Below are 22,128 nucleotides of genomic sequence, written 5' to 3'. Positions count from 1 at the left end.
ATATACTAAACCATGTCAAAAACTTTCCAACAAAACATTCATCCTACTATATGGCTTCAAAAGAAAATTTCTACATTTCTCTGAGTAGTATATGAATAAAATATAATGCTCCAGGGAATCATATCTCAATTAATAGGATAATTGAAAGTCTATAATTACATCATAAATTATTTTATACAGTTTCCATGACTTAATTACTTCTCCTTAGTAGCTAATATTATCATGCACATGATAATAAAAATTAATGTCTTTTGGTGCATATTGCGAAGATTAAGCTCTCCTGAGGCTGGGCATGTACATATACAACAGTGTTTTTGCTAAGGCTGGGAAGCTGGTAACAGAAAGGGGCAAAGGGGGAAAAAAACAGTGTTTTAGCTCGGGTGATGATAGGTGCATTTGTAGGTAGGTAAAATCTACCAGGGTTCCCTTGTCACTTTATCTGGGTTCCCAAACAAAATTACCATTGACTCTATGGAGAAACTTTCCCCCTTTCTGGAATACCAAGGTTCCTACCCTTAGCATAAACAATGAAAAGTCAGTGTTACTCATAGAGTCTATGATAATTTTGTATGGAAACCTGGGTAAAATTGACATGGGAACCTCGGTAGATTTTACCTACTTACTGCCCTTAACAAAAACACTGGTAGGGAACCCTGGTAAAATGACTTGGGAACCTCGGTAGATTTTACCTACTTACTGCCCTTAACAAAAACAGTGGTAGGGAATCCTGGTAAAATGACTTGGGAACCCAGGTAGATTTTACCTACTTACTGCCCTCAGCATAAACACTATGTACACTATACATGTATTATTTAAATAAAAATGTAAAAAAATTTTTTAAAAATCATCATAAAAATACATACCATAGCCACATGTACAAACTAAAGTGATGTCCTATTTGTTGCTATGGAGAAATCACAAGAGCAATACTCAGGTAGTCATTTTCTGTATCACAACACAGCAAAATTTGTTTTAAAAAAGGTCAAAGTTTTTGTATATATCATTATTTAACCCACTTTATGATACAGCCTTAGCTTCCATCGCTATTCTATTTCTTCACTTTCTCATCAAACATGGTCACCAAAAATATGTGAAATATTTATTATAGTATTAATTTTTAGGAGCTACATGTGTGTGTATATAATAAGAACTTTATGGTCTGGATTATGTGTCTTGTCAACCTTGGTAAAATACTTTAAACCTAGATATTTTTGATGTGAGAAAATTGTGCAATTTTATAGTCTTCAGCTAAGTTTTCAAATACTTATTTTTACTAATACATACCAGACTGGTATATTGTGTTCATGTACTAGAAGGCATTTTAGTTACTAAGGCATTTTAGTCACTACTTATTTTCACTAATTACCAGTCGACTGATACATTGTGTTCATGTACAAAAAGTCCTTTTATCCACATAGCTTATTTTCTGCAGTTTTGTTTTCCAGTGAAAAAAAGCGAAAATAAGTCTTAAGCAAACATTTCCTGCTATACAGAAGCTACTACTTCAGTAACATGATAGATACCAGTGTGCCCTCTAATGACAACCAAATTTTCTTGTTGTGTGTCAGTATGATAGAAACAGGTATTTCTTGTGAGTCACCCCATAATGTATTGATTTACAAACAAAGACTTGGTACATGTATATGTTGTTTCACATTGATTTTTCAGGTTGGAAGCCATGATAACATTGTTTTATAAATTAAAAATCTAAAATAAATACCAAATCTTCATCCATATGTCGACTTAAAAATACAGTTAACAATACAAAAATATAAAAAAATATTTTCCAGTTACTCCAATGTTTTTTTAAACAAAATGAAAACACTGGTTTTTGCATTTTGTAAAATTGTTGTCACTCAGTAAAACCACCATGTTTCAGTGAGTAGATTATACCAGTGTAAACTAACAATGTATGATAAATAAGTCAACCCACAGTCCATATGGTCACTGTAATTCCATCTTTGTATTACACATGATTCACAAAGTATGTGTATAACTGTATTCATGTAGTATCTATCAGTGTGCCCTCTAAGCCAATTTGATGTGCCACTGACACACACAATTTCTCGTGACACACCAAAATTTGGTGTTCCCTTATCTCTTACTATATGGTGAGTGTGCCCTCTAAGCCAATTTGACATGCCACTGATGCACTAATTTCTAGTGATACACCAACATTTGGTCATACAACCTTCTTAGTTTACAATCAATGAAAAGGTACATTTTACCAATACTGTTTACACATGGTCATCAGGCAAGTGTATCAACATGTTGTGACAGTAGTTTTAGTTTGTGTCTATTTATAATACCAATAAGTGAACTGAAGGCTCAACTACCAGGGTAATATATAATCGGTATATACATTACTGTCAAATACTTTGTCTTCAAGGCATTTAATTTTCACTGAAATGAGATACATGTATTGTCTCAATAAAATTCCATCTTTACCATCAACAACCATTGTTTATTCTATTGGAGTGTTAATATAAACAATATCATGTTATCTTGTCCTCACATCACTTATACTCAAACTGGAGGTTAAGTTTGTAGTAAACTGAATGAAGTAAACAATTACAATCACCTGTCAGTTTGTGATGGATTACTACTGATATGCACTGTTCACCCTTGTATCACTGCAGCAAGAGATTTCGCTAGAGTTTTGATAGAATTTGTCCATTTAACTATACATGTATGTTAGAAAGAGATCATAGGGAACGACTATAGTATAGTAACTAGCCTAACAAGTATGTTACCAGCACAATCATCAAAGCATGTCATTCTTGGGATACATATGATATTGTATTATTCAATTGTAATATGATACATGTACATACATGTGTACATGTACACTGTACATATATATAATGTATTGCATGAGCATGAATTCCAATTATACTAACAAACATTATTATGTAAATATCATCCACACTCATACACACAGTTGTTATTTCTGGGGCTGTACAAACAATTTCAGACCCGTATAAAATGAATTTGATATTTGTGTTGACAATAAATGCCATAAGATAGGACTTCTAGTAGTTGTGATTAGCTTATGATGGCTGTACTTATTTCTATGTTTCTTCTGACCCAACTAATCCTGTATTTCTTTATTTTGTCCTATGACAGGATTAGTAAAAAATTACATCACTGATTGTTCAATTGTAAGCCAACAAGAATGTACATGTATCTGAAAGAAAATTATTGTATACATGTAATTTGCTGAAATTTGGGACTTTTAATAAAACAAACGGTTCAAAATTTCTTTCTGACTTTAAATGTTTCTAATTCAAAGCAAGACTACAAATATCGCTCACATGTACAAAATGTACCTATATAATCATTCAGTTTTATACTTTTTTATTATATTTTTAACTGATTCACAGACCCATCATATTTACAGCTGTGAGGTATTACAATAAGAAACACAGGCATCCTTACAACTACAGGAACACAACTTATGATAATCTTTATGTGTAGGCGCCATGATGTAGTAAATTCGCCATAAGCTAAACACTGATTGATAGCAGGAGTGCACTCAGTGATGGAGCTCACAGTCTGGTTACCTAGGTTACCACCAGAATTATGGTTCAACATATGGAAAGTTATATATTACATGTACATGTACAATTGCAATTTAACAGTTATATTTAGTAGCAATTTGTTGTGTCCTTACAGAATAGTTACCCAGGTCACCAGAATTATGGTTCAACATATGGAAGGTTGCATGTTCATGCGAAATTTTGTCATTTTATATTTTTTACTCATTATGAAGCTTCATGGTAAGTTCCATCATTTGGTTGAAACTATTTTTTGAAAATTGGTTACTGTATTTTTTTCCAACAATAAATTTGAAAGGAAAAAAATGACATGAACTCTAACGCGATGTGTGTTTAATATGGTTTCATTTCCGTATGTCTATGTACAAGTATTTGCATATGAAAAGAAGATTGACAGGTACTTGATTTAACAGTTACATTTAGTTTCATTAACTCACACTAATTTGTTATGTCCTTCGCAATGGTATCTTTAGTTTCTGTACTGTATATTTGATAAGTACATCATATCAAAAATAAGGGAATACAATACAATACAATACAATACACTACAATACGACACAACACAATACAATACAATACAATACACTAGTGTCATACAATAAAATATAATCAGTACAATACAATAACAGTATCATATAATATAATATAATACAATAACATTAACAATATGATACATGTATACAATACAATACACTGATATAATATGATACAATACAATACAATACACTGCTATAATACAATACAATACAATACAGCACAACACAGCACGATATATTGCAATACAATACAATACAATACAATACAATACAATACAATAATACAATACAATACAATAATACAATACAATGCATTAACCCACCAGTTCATCTTCACTGCCTTTGTTAAGGACAATTGTCCATTGTTCCATAGTCTTGTAACCATTTCTCTTGGAGTTCATCTTTCCTATCTCCCTTGATGTACTGCTATCTGTAGAACATACAAACAAACAAACATGTAAAATATCAAAACAGGTTCCTACAACAGTTGTCAAAATTTCCTCGTCAGGGCCATTCCCTATAAAGGAAAAACTTACCTTGTTAAGACCATTCCTGAGAAAGTGAAAAAATATTTATCACTACATGCAGTTTCTCTTGATAGACCTGCATGTAGTTTGTTTGTATACACGTGTAGTTCTATACACCTGCATGATATCAATGTCAATTTCATTTTAAGTACAATGTCATGTAACAGTGTTGCAGCCAGCCTTTTGAAAGAGTTGGCCATACATGACATAGTGTCCCAAGACTTTCATTTTTCTGGGTCATCATAAATTTTTGGGGGACATTACAAAAAAAGCGCCAATAGCATTGTAGCACAACTGTACAGTTGTTTAAAATATTTACCCACATGCTGATCCATGTTAGCTATTTGCTGAATGGTTATTCAGTTGGTTATCCAACCCTATTGTTATCTATGCAATATATGTGATCATTTGGCTTTTGCTATAGGTGTGGTCATGTTGCTAAACATATTTGCATACAATTTTAGTGTGGGTCATCTATGACCCATCACTTTCAAAATTGTGGGTCAGCTCCAAAAAATGTGTATCAAATGACCCCAAAAAATACCTCAGGTTGCAACACTGATGTAATTGGTAATGTTGTGTGAGATGGAAAGAAGATTATAACACCTAATTGAAACTCATGATAGTCACTCTGGTTTGGTTGTAAATATTACTCACGGTAATCTAAATGGTGAAAGTAAGACCATGTAGATTATACTCACTTAGAGAAGAGTTAGAGTTAGATAGAAGTGGAAGTATCCATGTAACACCACAGTCATATATTGGCTCTGGTCTATCAGATACTGACAAACCAGATTCACGGCTTGACATCTCCCCCATTTCACCATTGCTAATTTTACCAAAATCGTTTAGTTCCATCCCCAACAGCATTTACAGAATCATCTGATGTGTTTTAGTTCAAGTGATGTAAACACACTCTGGACAAAAATGCTGGTTTCTAATTCACAATAGCGTTGTTGTTTTTATAACAAGACTATATAGTATTATAATAATATATGCATGAGTTGATGGTTGGAGAATAAACCTTGGAATGAACCCAAGGTCTACAATTGGAGCAATGCTTAATGAGCACTTTATGTAAAGTATGTCAGTAGATGCAATAAAAATAATACAGAAACAATTAAGAACGAATTTTTTTTTGACATGGTGACCTCTGTGGCTACATGTATACACATGTATACATATGAATATGAGTGTCTCGCTGGAGAGAACAGTGCTCAATACAAATATTAATAGCAGAGCATTATAGACTTAATTCAAAAGAATAAGGATAGTATTTGTCTGATGATCGCTCGAAGCGTGAAACTCTGAGTAATGACTTATTACATCCTTATTCTTTTGAATTAAGTGTATACACATGTATGTATACACATCGTCGCATCAATGCAGTAAGGTTGTACATCATGATCCATGTACAAAATGTATCTGCTATACAATTGTAATACTATAGCACATTAGCAGATATGACCTTACTGCACTGACGTTACCATACACACTACTACCATACAACATGTACATGTACAAAACAGTATTTGAATCCAAACATGAGATGTTTGGATGTGTGTGTGTGTGTGTGTGTGTGTGTGTGTGTGTGTGTGTGTGTGTGTGTGTGTGTGTGTGTGTGTGTGTGTGTGTGTGTGTGTGTGTGTGTGTGTGTGTGTGTGTACTTTTGAAGCCAAAAAGAGAGACAATTAATTTGAATGTCACACAACGAGAAATAAAACTGTCTTGGCAAGCATTTCAAAAATTGATATACATTACATGTAGGTGCAAAATTTTGGCAAAAGTGCATGTGTATGAATGTTTTTCCTTCCTTCCTTGCTTTCTCTGTGTGTCTGCTTTTGTCTGTCTGTCTGTCTGTCTGTCTGTCTGTCTGTCTGTCTGTCTGTCTGTCTGTCTGTCTGTCTGACTCTGTCCCTGTCCGTCTCCCTGTCATATGTCTATCCATTCATACCATTCACTATGTACAAATCAAATGTGATGTGATTGTGTTTATAGCCTCCTGAGTGACAGTTAACCATAATATTATAATCTACATGTAAATGAAATTAACATACATGTACATAAATTTCTCTAGGATTTGCAAGATCAGTCAGTATTACCATACGTTTATCTTTGGAAAAAATTTTCTCGGTTAATCTACACATGGTGTGACTTCAATGCTTGATATCTAAATCATTGCTATGACCCAGTCATTCATAATTGTCAATTTGCATACCATGTATATACTTATTTGCATAATATATACGTACATGTGTAATGTACAAAAAATGTACGGCCTAATAAAAGAAATTGTGTGGTTCCGATTACGCTCAATTTTAGAATAGGTGGGGTAGGTAGATAACAAATTTTATTTTATCATATTTTTGTTTTCATGTGTGAGTGTCTAGTTCAGCTTTTCCATTGTTTTCCAAATGGTCTGTATATTTCTTCCTATCAGATGTACAGCTATTACAGATTGGAAGAACAGTTTTATATTGTCTTTTTATGTTGGTGTCAGTTTCAGCATCCACTATTTCTCGTGAGACTTCACAATTTTCGTGATTTAATTATTTTTTTCTCCAATATATATGTCAAAAAAAGTTTAGGGTAGTCAATGAAAACTAGGTGGGGTTAGGTAATAGGAACCAAAAAAATTTTTTTAGGCCTAATGTAGTTGTAATCAAATGCACAGTTCAGTGTGATAAATGCCAAATTAAGCCCCCCCCCCCCCCCAAAAAAAAAAAAAAAAAAAAAAAAGAAAGAAAGAAAGAATCGTTTCTGGTCAGCATGTGCATCACTTAAATACCCTCGCTTCGGTCTTTTTTTTGTGTGTGTTTGTCCAGCACATGCAGTCTGCAGATCTGGGGAGAAACACAAAAATAACCCTCCCTACTTAAGTGAAGACAACTGCAGAGCCAACAAGCAAATGACATCTGCCCCACATACACACTTGCTCTGAAGTACTAAAAAGAACAGTAACTGCTATAAATAGTAGATTGAGTGACAGGTTTGTTGAGAATTATTTTTTTTTAGAAATTCGCATCATCACACCACTTTAGACAAACTGTCCTGACCAGAAACATTTCTCTCTTTTTGGGGGGCCTAATGCATGGTCAAATATACAATGTATGAATATAAAACTGCTTATTACATTCTTAGGTGTACATGTACATGTAGGTGTATATACACCATCACCTTTGTACAACATGACAGTCTTTCTGTCCATCAACCTATGTACATTTACATTGTGTAGATACGTGTACATGTATACTACTTTGTACATGTACGTTCAAAATGCATATTTTGAAAGCCTTACAACAAGCACAAATTACAATTTAGTGAATAGTGAAACTTTTTCAAGTTCACTAGATTTCTCCACATCTGATACCAAGATTCTAAACTTCACCACAGAACAGTGTACAAGAATGAATTGATTTTCCATCATTTACAGCAAGAGCCAACGTGTCCCTTTTCAACGCCTATCACATCCTTGACAAAGAAAACTGACACATGATGTACGAAACCTTACCTTCCAAATATAGCATATTGAGTACTGTGTGCCGTACAGTGATATAAACAGTGATCCATAGTCCTGGGCAAAAATTGCGATAAAATCTCATAAGTGAATTTTAAACTGTTGTTACTGACTACTTGTTCAAATATAAGGTAGCACATCCCTATTGAAGTGAAAAGTAATACTACGATGTTCTATTTACAGGTACAGCATTAACATCACCGAGGCACATCTGTGGTCTAAATTAATGGTTTTCTACTTTAACTGACAACAGATTTCACCTGTGTCATTAAATCTTTGCTTTTCAGGGTAAAAATATCCACCAGTGGTGACTATTGTCAGTACCAAGCATATGGTGCATGTACAAAGAATATGATTTATTTCACACAGTGACTGAAAGACAAAGTATTACTTGAAGTAATCCAATCATATAATAGTCTTTTTATGCTGGACTTGTAGTTGTGAATAGAGGGAGATAAACTGGAATGAATTAACTTTACATGCACAGACTGGTCATAATGTGGACTATGGATCACTGTTTATATCACTGTAAGGCACATAGCACTCAATATGCTGTATGTAGAAGGTAAAGTTTCATACATTAGTATGTGTCGTTGTCTTTGTCAATGTCAAGGATGTGATAGGTGTTAAAAAGGGATATGTTAGCTCTTGCTGTGCATGATGGGAAATCAATTCATTCTTGAACACTATGGATATCCCATAACTGGGATACAAAAAGTGGCTACATTCAAAGATTGTATCACACTATCAGGTATACAAATGTATACTGATATAAAAAAAAGGCTACAGTGTATGTTGCATCATACCACATCTATACTGTGATAGCTACATGTATGTAACATTGTATCATACTACTGTATTCGGTGATAGCTGTGTAACATTGTATCATACTACTGTATACTGTGATAGCTATGTAACATTGTATCATACTACTGTATACTGTGATAGCTATGTAACATTGTATCATACTACTGTGTACTGTGATAGCTATGTAACATTGTATCATACTACTGTGTACTGTGATAGCTATGTAACATTGTATCATACTATACTGCCACACTGTATCAAATATGTGACAGGGTGGTTGATATAAAGAGCAGAGACATAGCAAATAGTTGACACCTCTCACCCATCATGATGACATCACACAAGATGTGTGTGTTGCCGTGCTTACGTGTCCATGACTGAATCAGACTCAATTCTGATTGTTGTTGCTGTGTGAAAGTGACAACAGTCAGAATTAAGCATTCTTGCAAACGAGAACTGATATTTTTTCCATCACACTGTGAAATATCAAGACCCTTTTAGATAGTGCGGTAAAAGAGGCTGTCATTTATGATGATGGAGATGTGGAACCAAACTACGCAAGTCATGGCATAGAAAAGGAATGTTGATAAATACTGAAAAGAATACAAAATGTATCTACATGTACATTGAGGTAAGTGGAAAGTATATTATTTAAAGAAAAAAACTTTTATGCAAAGGCAAGTAAAAAAAATGTCAAAAAGTGTATCTATATATAAGTTTAATTAACAGTGTGGGAAATTGAGGGAAAATCACTTGGTCAGAAGAACTAATGGCTTGTCAAAGGCATATTTCTGAGTATAACATAGCAATGAATTAACTTTAATAAAAATTAGTAGAATTACATAATTATACAAAACTGAAGATATCACTTTATACATGCATACAAATCATCAAATGAGTACATTATCTGTACACAAATGTACCATTAGTTGATAAAACACAACATACCAGTACATCAATGTCTTGCATCAACATTTTCTCAATTTTTATTTCATTAAACAATTATACTAAACTTTTTCTTCCAGGAATGAAGTTAGTTTTTAGAGTAGCCAGTAGACTATGACAAGAAGGTTACAATATCTACATGTATGAAAGAGAATACATGTGTTTAATAACACTCTTTCATTTTAGTATGTTTCATTTAATTTTTATAAAATTAATATTCAGATTTTGCAACTTTTTTGATACTTTCCTGCTAAGAGTTATGTTGATCACTTAAAAATGTATTGAGGTTATGTTTATTTTATTCAAGAGGCAGGACATGATGTCTCTTTAACTCACACCAATTTATAATGTCCTTCACCATGCTACCTCTATTGTCAGTGATATTTAATATTCATACACAATGGTGAAAATACAATCAAATACAATACAAAACAATTTTCTAATGATGTTTGATATTAGGCCTAATAAAAAAATTGTGTGGTTCTGATTATGCTCAATTTTCGAATAGGTGGGGTAGGTAGAGTTTTTATTTTATTTTATTATATTTTTTTTTCTGTGTTCAGGTTTTTTTTTCAGGTTTTTCATTGCTTTTCAAATGATCTCTGTGTTGTTTATTTCTTCCTATCAGATGTACAGCCATTACAGATTGGAAGAATGGTTTCACTTTGTCTTTTTAAGTTGATGTCAGTTTCCGCATCCACTATTTCTGGTCAGACTTCACAATTTTTTTTCTCTCTCGAATACATAAAAAAAAGTTCAGGGTCGGCAGTGAAAAGCTAGGTGGGGTTGGGTAACTGGAACCAAACAATTATTTTTTAGGCCTTAAATTATAAATATAATGAAATTTACAATGGTTGACTCATATAAAGGTGTCTTGTCATTTATGTCTGAAAGTGAAATCTACATGTATACAGATCCACCCCAACAATAAATTGACATTTCTCTATGCATGCACTGATACATTGTATGTATGACGCCTTTGTGGTGACGTTACATGTTGTTAGCACCTGACAACAGAAATACCTCAGAAAAGACTGGATGGGTTTTACCACAGGCACTCGAATCAATCTGTATGAATTTTTTTAAATGTATAGTAAATAAGAGAACATATGAAGGTACGGCGAAAAAAATCATACAGATTGATTCGAGTGTCTGTGGGTTTTACGTGTACGTGAAAAGGCAAACCACAGAGTAAATATTTAATATAAGTCCTTAGCACAAACATCAGTGCTAATGTTTGTTGGTGACTTTGCATGTCAAGGGAATACACTTGTACACGTCAACCCCTCGTGAGTGACTATGCTATGTTTGAAGCAGCTGCGAGTGACACTGATTGAATGAACGGCTTATCGCCGTCCATAAATAAACAGAATATTACAGTAACAACCAACTCCCCTCACTGGTATTACAAGTTATACCAGCCATGGGATCAGTGACAAAGGAATGGCACAAGGTACTGATGACTAGAATTAGGACATTAGTAACTATATTTGAACATTTGTCCGAGCTTATGATGAAAATACGACTACATACACAAAATTTTCATTCATTTGTTGTTTTGACGAACCGTTTTGACTTGTTGGCAATTGGAGGGACAGATCGGCCATGGCATCCGTCAAAATCATGTCCGCCTGAAATTCCTCTCTCTTTTGGATAATTTATATCATTTTATGTGAAAATATTGGAAGACAGAGATCTCACCTGAATGGAGGTTCGTTATAAAGTTCCACACTCGATAATTTCATGATAAAACGCCACGTCTAGGAGAAGTGTATTTCCTGACACGAAACACGAAGGACGTCAGCCATACTCATTCAATTGTTTGTGCATTATTAACTCAAGCAAAAGGTCAATGAACTTGTGCTTTTCCCTTTGTAGGCTAGGCAGTGCAAGTGACGTGACTTTACAAATAAAAGTCAGAAGAGAAAAGGCGGAAAGTTGGATAATCTATCGGCTGATGTAAAGTTAATTTTATCAGAATATGATAATAATAAATAAGATGTTACATATTGCTCAGCCTGTTTGACTGATTGTCGGAATTTGACTTTGGAGAAAAAAATCAGAATCGAGTCCCAACTTTAATACTCGATCCGACTCGACTGCAAGCATACTAGTCGTCTGGTAAATGACGTCATTGGCAAGCATGTTTAAGTTATAAATGCACAACTGTCATAATCATAATATCTGTGATAATAAGTCCTACTGTTTACATTTCTTGTGGATATTTGGATAAGTTAAAGAATTGTTGTTGAGAGGGGGGGGGGGGGTTCCTAATCCTAGGTTTTCAAAGTAATAGACAGGAATGCCGGTATTTCAATCTGTAAGTGTAAAACAATTGAACAGCAAGTTACGTTGTAGCCGACACCAAAAAGTAAAGCAGTTTTGCTCAAAATTTTCTTGAAACCAATCGTTATACTATGACTTCTTTATATAGAAGCGTTCACCCATAGACCCTCCACAACCCACAAATTGGTCATGATTTGATATTACTGCCAGTCAACAATATGCACACCCTATCCCTAACTGAACTAAACTAAACACCCCCGGAGTGAACATCGGTAAACGATCATTTTATATCACTGGTGTGCGACTATTGTACACTGTGTTACTATCTTGGATATTTTGGTTTAAAGAATCATCTAGACAATGCCATAATGAAATTGTATAAGCATTCAGATTTTGTCTGCATCTTTAGCGAATTTATTTTCAATGTTCCCTTCCAGCGTCAATTGTGTTGCGTAACAGGTGTGCAACTGTTTCTACCTTTAGTAGATTTTATGTTGTTCACTTTCCATTTTCTAAATGTGATCTCCACTACGACAACCTTTTGAAAGCCGCTTTCAAAGTCCTTGTTCAATAACGGCACAGAAACGTAAACAAGTTCTTACATTAAGTCGAGAATGTTAAAAGTTTTACTAGAAAATGACGTGCACCATATCTAGATCATATATGTATGTATTACTATAAACGATGGCACATACCAACCACGTGCACGTGTGTAGTATTGGTTGCTCGTCACGGAATAGAGAAAGAGACAATCTTCTCTGAATCTTCTTTAATCCGCCGTGTATTTAGAATGTATAGGGCGCCACCAACGACCATTTCTAACAAATGATGACTATTCGAAAAATCCCATGCCACGGCGAGAGATGGGGTTGACAGAAAAGAGAGGGTGAGAGAAAAAGAAATGGAAGATAGTCGGGGAGATCTTTCCAAGAGACACATTTAAAGGGAGTGATGGAGGACAGACATATAGCGAAGGCGTCAAAGGGAAACAGACTGCATGGGGCAGCATGTATATTTTTAGCAGCACTGAGTCATCTTTATAAGCTCATCCACGTGGATCATCCATGCATCAGCGCTTGTCAACTCAAGATGTACTTCTTTGCAAACTTTGACAATGAACGATTAGCCGCATCTACATCGGATTTTAATCAGATTGCCGCTTCACCATGACTTTGAAGTTTTACCATCCCGTCACGTCGGTGCGCTATATAGAGCTCCAACGACAAAAACCAACAGAGCTAAATATTCTTTCATTCTGAAGCAATTTCTTTACTGAACCGTTTCAGGAATGATAAGTAGTAACTCATTGTTCCATTGTTTTAATGTGTCTGCCTTTGTTTTAATTTGTGACTTTCTCTTAGTATTTGAACGATATTTATTGTTACAGTATGAATTTTAATGTATATTGTGACCTTGTTAAATATCTTTTCATGTATGGTTTTATTTTGCTACTGCCGCACAAAGAATTACCCACGTTGGGATAAAGATGTATTGTATTGTATTGTATTGTATTGTATTGTGTCGTGTCGTGTCGTGTCGTGTCGTGTCGTATCGTATCGTATCGTATCGTATCGTATCGTATCGTATCGTATCGTATTGTATTGTATTGTATTGTATTGTATTGTATTATTCTATATTCAGTGCGAAAAATGAGATAAGCAAAGATGACCTTGGCATTGTTATACCGGCGTATAAGTAACTCCACTACCACCGGGATGCAATCCACACCAGAATTCTCTTTTGTTTCAAGTCATTGAATTGTTCTACTGCGCATGACAATGTTTCTGTGATTGATAACTTCATAACGTGGTGAATGGAATTGATTTGGAGATGTCGTTTGAATTTAACCTTACATATATTTGTCGTTGTGGGGTTTGAGAACCGCGCAAAGTTTCATATTTTTTTATATGGCACTTGTTAGCCGAGCAAGATCTCCGACATTGTTAACGCACATTAATAATTCTTGGATATGAGATAGTATCTCAATTTTAAAATCTTGCATCTTCGACCACAAATCGTAAATCTTAATATGACGTTGACAAAAACCTATAACTGAAAGTTTGTTCTGTAGCAATATGCAACACAGTTTCAATTTGATAAACCGTTTTGCAGTACGGTTCAAAGTTGTGAACACATATGGGTTTACAGTGGCTAAATAACTTCGAGAAATTACATTTGAACTTGAAGAAATGACCTTATACCTCAATATTGAAAACGCATATTGTACTTGATTTTATCGGGGGGGGGGGGTTAAAATCGTTAAGCAAATATATCAATGACAAGTTACTCACGGCCAAAAGCCAAAATTTACTTCATATCACATTGCGCAGCACACTCGTCATGTAAATGAAAAATTGCAATGTATAGTGGTGATAATACAGACTAGACCAGTCATCAGACCCCCTAGGCAAATGTTAGCGTGATAGAAGGACAAATGTAGGTCGCCTGAATGTATCCATTGCTGGGTGGTATGTCACACATGTGCCGTCCGAGTTGAAAGTAAAGGAGCGGTGAACATTCGAAAATTCGCAGATGAGGGTAGGTATTATTGTTTTTACATTGAACAGTATTCTTGTTTACTCGATCCTTTTTGTTGCCGTAGTCTTTCGACTGGGCCGTACCACATGTGTGGTACATAATACGTAGTTACTCGAGGTCGAAACTGCACGACCTTGGGTTACAGTTTTACACTTTAATACAAAGACGTCGATCATTTCCCAGAGCTTGTGATTACAAATTTACATGTACACAACTCGACAGATGTAATAAGCAAAACATGCATACTGAGAAGGTGCCAGTGGTTAATATTATGGTACAACTTGTACAGCAGAGTCAGAGTATACAATGTGAGAAAGCTATATATAAGGTATATATATATGTACACATCGACGGGTGCAAAAATTGACCTTTGCAAGTGCAGTCGACAGAATGATCGAACTCGTGTGTACATACCTACGAAATTTTAAATAATATTTTCCAAAACTTCTATGAAATGCATCGTGCTACGTTCATATTATGATTCGCAAGCAGTACCTAACCATCTATGTTAAAATGGCGTCGTTGATCGCTTTTTAATATACAGAAATGCGTTCGTTTTCATGATTGTTGATGTTTTTGCTTGGGTTCTCGAAATTCACGAGTATAGGAAATCTCGCGAGGGTTGCTACAACTCACAATCGTCGCGTCATGCAGTGTTGTGTTACCACTTCAGCGATTTTTCATGTTTTATTATATCTGCAGACCATAATAGGTAATAAAAATACACCGCATCATATATTCAAGAGTGGAAGTGTAGATGAGTTTTATAAAAAAGAAAAATATTGCCAGGAATATAGCCTGTTTACGGCGATGGTGATGAGAGATAAGACAAGACAAGACAAGACAAGACAAGAGATTGAACAAAATTTACGGAATGTACCGTCGGCGTAAAGCACCGTAAATAGGCTAGGAATATTAATAGGCAAAGTTCTAAAAAAAAATGTTGAAATACAACTACATGTTTACCTAAATATATTGAATTGTATTATTAATACGTGTTATTTAAATATAATTTGTGTGGGGGTGGGGGGTGGGGGAGGTGACAGGTCGTGCCATTATTGAATTTTTTATTTTAATTCATAAAAGAATTTAGAAAAAAGATGATAGAGTTAGGTTATCAGCTCCATAAAAATGTTGCCTTAATTCAGTATTTATAGTATGATGTAAAATAATTAGATATTATATCCCAATATTTTTCTTTTGTTCAGCAAAGGAAAATACAAGTGACCAATAAATGGGCCCTTGTCACTAGGAACTACTAGACAAGTAGTGACAAACCCTTTGGGTCATGAGTATTTTCTGGCAGAATGAAGAAAAATATTGGGAATAATATAATTATACTTCCTCAAACATAATTCATGAAAAATAATAAAGATTGGGAAAGTTTTAACTTTATTACTTGATATCTTGAGCACTGCAGAATCAGTGGCAGAGACACAGGCTTTTGTTATGTGGAACAATCAGGATTTATGAAATATTGTGAAGATTGATGGCAAGTTTGGACATTTTTACTCATATTTTGACATCTAAGAACCAATGATACAAAAGTTGCAAGTTTGCTACAAGCTTGTAGACAATAATCCAGTTAAAAAAATCTCATTTTTTTGTTTGTGTGTTTGACTTGAGATAATATGCATTTAATTCTTACTTTTTAGGATGCTGCAACAGGATTTGTCACAAAGAAAACCTAAACAGTCTAGGAAAAATCTGAAACAAGATGCAAGGTGAAAAAGGAACTTTCCAAGAAATGGTTGCTCCTTTGGCAACTCATGATGAAAATGATGATAGTGTTGCCATGGAGCCTAATGAGGGACCTGATCTTGATGAGGAATGCAGTTTACCCCAAGATCATAAACTACTTCCTTCAAATCCAGTGGTTGGTTTCTCTTCTGAAAATGGAGTGGTTAAAGATATACCATCTGTTGATAGGACAGCTCATCAATGCAAAGAAATCAAACAGCGTAATTGGAAGAATCTATTATTACTAGGTACTGCATTTTTATTAAATTTTTCTGCATATGCTGGATTGGAGGCATTACAAAGTAGTATTAATTGTGTACAAGGCCTCGGAATGGCATCACTTCTTACAATCTATCTGGGTATGATTGTGTCAAGTCTCTTCTTCTCAGCTCTTGTCATACGTCTCCTAGGCACAAAATGGACACTGGCTTCTTGTATGTCTTGTTATACAATTTATATTCTCTTAAACTTTTACCCTCACTGGTATACACTTATTCCAGGTGCACTTTTAGAGGGTTGTGCTGCAGCACCAATGTGGACATCTGAGAGTACATACATCACATCCATTGCTAGAATGCATTCTGAGGTAACCAAAGACACAGCAGATGCAGTACAAGGGAAATTCTTTGGCACCTTTACAGGAATGTTTTATTTTGCACGTATTTCTGGTAATCTAATATCTTCAACTGTTTATAAGAAATTACTGACCTATAACCACACAGCTCCTGAATTGATAGAATCTATGTACACTTGTGGTGCAAATGACTGTAAAGAAACAAGTGGCAACATCACAACATATTGTAATCCTCCACCAAGGAGTATCACTGCGATTGTTTTAGCCATCTATACAACATTAAGTGCATTGGCTATTTTACTTATTGTGTTTTTCCTGGACAAATTACCAAGAGAAAAGGAAGTTCGGAAAAGTGTTCCTGTCCTTGGAGCTGCTGCAGCAACAATACGTTTGTGGAAAGATTATCGTCTATGGCTGGTTTCACCTATTATTTTGTCTGCTGGACTCCATATGGGTGTCATCAGAGGAGATTTTACTTTGGTAGGTTAGTAAATTAGCTGTTACCGAGTTTCAATAGATATCCCTCCTACTCGACTCAGAGGATCTATGATGCCACAACACTAGATTACATCCAGGGAGGACAATGATTGTGGTGTCATATATACTGCCAGTAGACTGGTCTAGCTGCTAGACCTTTGGGCTTTCTTCTGATATTTCAAGCAACCAAATACCACTTTGCACCAACTGTGCAATAGTTGGCATTTATAGCAAGTGCACCCTGTGTACTGTTAAATCATCCTGTTCGGCAACCTTCAGGGCCAACACCTGAGGTCTTTTTACAAGACTACTACCATAGTAGATAAGCTCAAGGTAAAGCACAATGTCTAAGACTATTGTCATCAACTTTGAAATGTTCTTACCATGATAGGAGAGAAACACCTCACTCTTATATCAACCAATTCAACAGTGTTCATTGAGGTGTGTTCAGTTGTAACCGTTTTTGGTCATGAAGATTTTACTTCGTTTTTAAAAAAAAAAAAAATTCTTGTGAACTCTTTGTATCTTATATCATGATTTTCTGTGTAAAAAATGGAATGTGTTTGATGGTTTTCTTTGATGTACAATCTTTCATCTTGTTCGTATAGTTTACTTTAGTTTATTCAATATATTTGACTCTGTTTATGAGCTACATATTGAAATTTAATGTAAAATAGTAGTTTGTGGTTTTCTGATTATTTTTTTGCCAAATCAAATCAAATCATTGCATTGCTAACAAAGGGGTAGCTTAAGAGATAATAGGCATCTGTCTGTCTGTCTATCTGTCCATCTGTCAGTCTACCATCATTATCTCAAAATAACACATGTTGGTTTGAAATTAAATTTAGTATACAGAGTCATTGAGCAAATGATATAACATGATATACGATACAACTATCACATTCACAAAAAAGACAAAACAGATACATCACTGAATACCTTTGCTGAGGATAACACAAAAGTTTTAACAACTTATTTCCATTGTTGTCCTCTCATATAAAAGTCTAAGCATTTGTTGAGAGGACAAAGTTGAAATCCACCCATGCAGGGGTCCGCAGTAATTTTATGTGTCTAAAAATTTATTTTGCATTTCTTTTTCTTTCCAGTCGTATGTAACATGTGGCATTGGAATAGAGTATGTGGGTTATGTGTGTGTAGCACATGGTCTTTGTCAAGTTATAATGTCTCTTTCCTGTGGCATGATTGTGAAGTACACTGGTAGGATTGCAGTCATGGTGTTTGGAGTTGTCATTGATGTTGTTGTCCTTATTGCAATGTTGCTATGGGAACCAAATCAGAATCACATGGTGGTGTATTTTATTCTTTCAGCTGGGCTAGGAGTTCAAGATGCTATTGCGTATACCCAAGGCCAAGGTAAGTATACTCCTATATAAGCCAAGGCAATCAATCCCAGCAGGTTCTTGCATTTGTGTTATCTTATCTCAGGAGCTATAAGTATTACTTGCATTTGTGTATAGTCTTATCCCTGGAGCTATAAGTATTACTTGCAATTGTGTTATGTTATCCCTGGAGCTATAAGTATTACTTGCATTTGTGTATAATCTTATCCCTGGAGCTACAAGTATTACTTGCATTTGTGTTATTTTATCTCTGGAGCTATAAGTATTACTTGCATTTGTGTTATTTTATCTCTGGAGCTATAAGTATTACTTGCTTTTGTGTTATCTTATCTCTGGAGCTGTAAGGATTACTTGCATTTTGTATTATTTTATTCCTGGAGCTATAAGTATTACTTGCATTTGTGTTATCTTATCTCTGGAGCTGTAAGGATTACTTGCATTTTGTATTATTTTATTCCTGGAGCTATAAGTATTACTTGCATTTGTGTTATCTTATCCCTGGAGCTATAAGTATTACTTGCATTTGTGTTATTTTATCTCAGGAGCTATAAGTATTACTTGCATTTGTGTATAATCTTATCCCTGGAGCTATAAATATTACTTGCATTTGTGTATAATCTTATCCCTGGAGCTATAAGTATTATTTGCATTTGTGTTATCTTATCCCTGGAGCTATAAGTATTACTTGCATTTGTGTATAATCTTATCCCTGGAGCTATAAGTATTACTTGCATTTGTGTTATCTTATCCCTGGAGCTATAAGTATTACTTGCATTTGTGTTATCTTATCCCTGGAGCTATAAGTATTACTTGCATTTGTGTATAGTCTTATCCCTGGAGCTATAAGTATTACTTGCATTTGTGTAATCTTATCCCTAGAGCTATAAGTATTACTTGCATTTGTGTTATCTTATCCCTGGAGCTAAGTATTACTTGCGTTTGTGTTATCTTATCTCTGGAGCTGTAAGAATTACTTGCATTTGTGTTATTTTATCCCTGGAGCTATAAGTATTACTTGCATTTATATTTTATCTTTTTAAATTTCCATTCATTTTACAGCTTTCTTTGGAGTACTTTTCCCGAAAAAGTCTTCAGCAGCTTTTTCAAATTTTCATCTTTGTTATTCAAGTGGAGCAGTTTTATCTTATGCAATGAGTTTATTCATGTGTGTATCTACCAAACTGTATATACTACTTTTTCTGGAACCTGTGGCTATCATTCTGTATGTCATAGTTGAAGTTCAATATCGTAAACAAAGGAGTAACAGTACTGATATTCTCAGTCAGGAGAAAGATAATAAGTAACTTAGTCTGGATGCAAATTGTGGTTTCTGACCACAGCAAAGTTGTTCATCCAATCAGTGAATCCCAGCTGCTATCGTGACGTAAACACTGTATAAGTAGCATCCTGAGCTGACAAATATACCATATTTGCACATTACGAAACTGCCCCAATAAACATTAACTTTATGAGGGACTGTGTTATTGGTTAGAATTTTGTGATAGACTAACAAAGACATGATGTTAATGACTACGTAGGTAGCTGTGGATGAATTTTAAATTGCATCTCATGCATCTCAAAACTTCTAGAGTAACAACTTTGACTAGACTGTGAGAGAAGGTATAAATCACAACGATACTATATAGGAACTAGACTATGAATAACTTAAAGACATATGATTGGATCCCATGCATGTCTACCTGTGCCCACACAGTTCAGTTTGCCCAGACCCCTGGATGGTTGAAAAAAGGAAAATGTTGGGAATGATGTAATATCTGCAATCATTAAAATTGGGAAAAACTATGCTCATTTTGAGCACAGCAGAACCAACTACATAGATGTGCACTGTGCGTCATCATTTGTGGACCGTGATGTATCTTTCATAGACCATGCGTCATCATTTGTGGCCCGTGATGCATCTTTTATAGACTGCTTCATCATTTGTGGACTGTGCTGTATCTTTCATAGACCATGCTTCATCATTTGTGGACTGTGCTTCATCAGTTGTGGACTGTGCTGCATCTATTATAGATCATGCTTCATCATTTGTGAACTGTGCTTCATCAGTTGTGGACTGTGCTGTATCTTTTATGGATTGTGTTTCATCCTTTCTTTGTGGTCTGTGCTTCATCAATCTGTGATGTACCCACTCATGAATAATTATCACTAATCCAGCCATCACAAGGGTTGCACCAGCCACAACAAAAGAGATGAAATAACTATTTGTTATGTTATCATAGCCAAATCCTGCAAGAGAGGAAAAGCACAGAAGAAAACTTATAATCATAATTCAAGAAAATACTCGGTTGTCAACTGTCATGACCTTGACACCTGAATAGAATGTCAGATGTCATTTGTGAAAAATTTACATAAAATTGTAAACATGCCACCCAAATATTGTGTACTTGTCAACAAAGATTTACTTTGAATTGGCTTCCAAGGTGAGCTATTATATTGAAGAGATTTAAAATATATAAAATTTATAGGAAAAGATAAGAACAGACTTGGACCCTTAACTTAAATAAGTTTTGTATCATTGACTGAGGGTGCCTCTTGATATGTCCAAGTGGTTTTGAAAGTATTCATAAAGAGCTGTTTAATTTATATCATCTGTTGCATATGGAATTTTGATTTGTGGTGTTTGGCAATTTATATTAAATTGTGAAATACTTTACATGAACACTATTAAAGTATTGGTTGTCAGTTGATAGAATGAAATATTCGATTGTATCACAAAATAAATCGACATGTATATGTGTGCCATAGTGTGTTGTCCTTGTACCAAGTTTGATAGAAATCGGTCGTGTCATATGTCCAACTGATGGGTCTGGACATGATAAAGCGTTAAAAAAATGCTGATAAATATTTCACCTGCATTAGTGGTGTATCCTCACAGACAGACAGACAAAAAAAACAATCAATCACCAAAGTCCAAGTTTTTGCAGATTTCGAGATAGTAACTACTTCTAGAGTCCAGATTGGTATTTACAGTATATATATATATATATATATATATATATATATATATATATATATATATATATATATATATATATATATATATATATATATATATATATATATATATATATATATATATATATATATATATATATATTATATATATATATTTTGATGTTTTGAAGTAGATACCTCGGATTAGTTTGTCGTATAAATATGATCCATTTATTGTGTGGGTGGTGCATAACAGTGTGGTCCTACCACAGAGGTGGAATGTGCTACAAAGAAGTTACCAAGTTCGC

General features: G+C 34.5%; 2 protein-coding genes across 2 annotated transcripts in view; one reads left to right on the top strand and one right to left on the bottom strand.

The window, feature by feature from the left end:
* Positions 1-11,689, bottom strand: part of LOC144451131 (polyamine-transporting ATPase 13A3-like) — a 44,749-nt gene extending 33,060 nt beyond the window's left edge. Inside the window, exons 1-2 of the mRNA XM_078141903.1 lie at positions 11,591-11,689; positions 4,417-4,523 (exon numbers count right to left, since the gene is read on the bottom strand). Of these exons, the coding sequence (XP_077998029.1) occupies positions 4,417-4,494 (78 nt within the window). The 5' untranslated portion in view covers positions 4,495-4,523; positions 11,591-11,689. The remainder of the gene's footprint in view (positions 1-4,416; positions 4,524-11,590) is intronic.
* Positions 11,690-14,648: 2,959 nt separating this feature from the next.
* Positions 14,649-20,169, top strand: LOC144451809 (protein unc-93 homolog A-like). Its single transcript, XM_078142712.1, has 4 exons — positions 14,649-14,713; positions 16,369-17,507; positions 18,611-18,878; positions 19,925-20,169. The coding sequence occupies exons 2-4, from the start codon at positions 16,431-16,433 to the stop codon at positions 20,167-20,169; spliced, it is 1,590 nt and encodes a 529-aa protein (XP_077998838.1). The 5' UTR covers positions 14,649-14,713; positions 16,369-16,430.
* Positions 20,170-22,128: the final 1,959 nt, after the last annotated feature.

Source organism: Glandiceps talaboti, chromosome 21 (assembly GCF_964340395.1).
Source record: "Glandiceps talaboti chromosome 21, keGlaTala1.1, whole genome shotgun sequence".
In the NCBI taxonomy this organism is placed as follows: domain Eukaryota; kingdom Metazoa; phylum Hemichordata; class Enteropneusta; family Spengelidae; genus Glandiceps; species Glandiceps talaboti.
Note: the sequence above shows the minus strand (reverse complement) of the source record. Positions and strands in the feature narration are given on the sequence as shown.

Bases quoted from the DNA above. Each gene is read 5' to 3' on its own strand.
- LOC144451809 (XM_078142712.1), top strand. From the start codon at position 16,431: ATGCAAGGTGAAAAAGGAACTTTCCAAGAAATGGTTGCTCCTTTGGCA. The intron at 17,508-18,610 runs GTAGGTTAGTAA...TTTTCTTTCCAG, and splicing joins TCAGAGGAGATTTTACTTTG to TCGTATGTAACATGTGGCAT. The intron at 18,879-19,924 runs GTAAGTATACTC...TTCATTTTACAG, and splicing joins TGCGTATACCCAAGGCCAAG to CTTTCTTTGGAGTACTTTTC.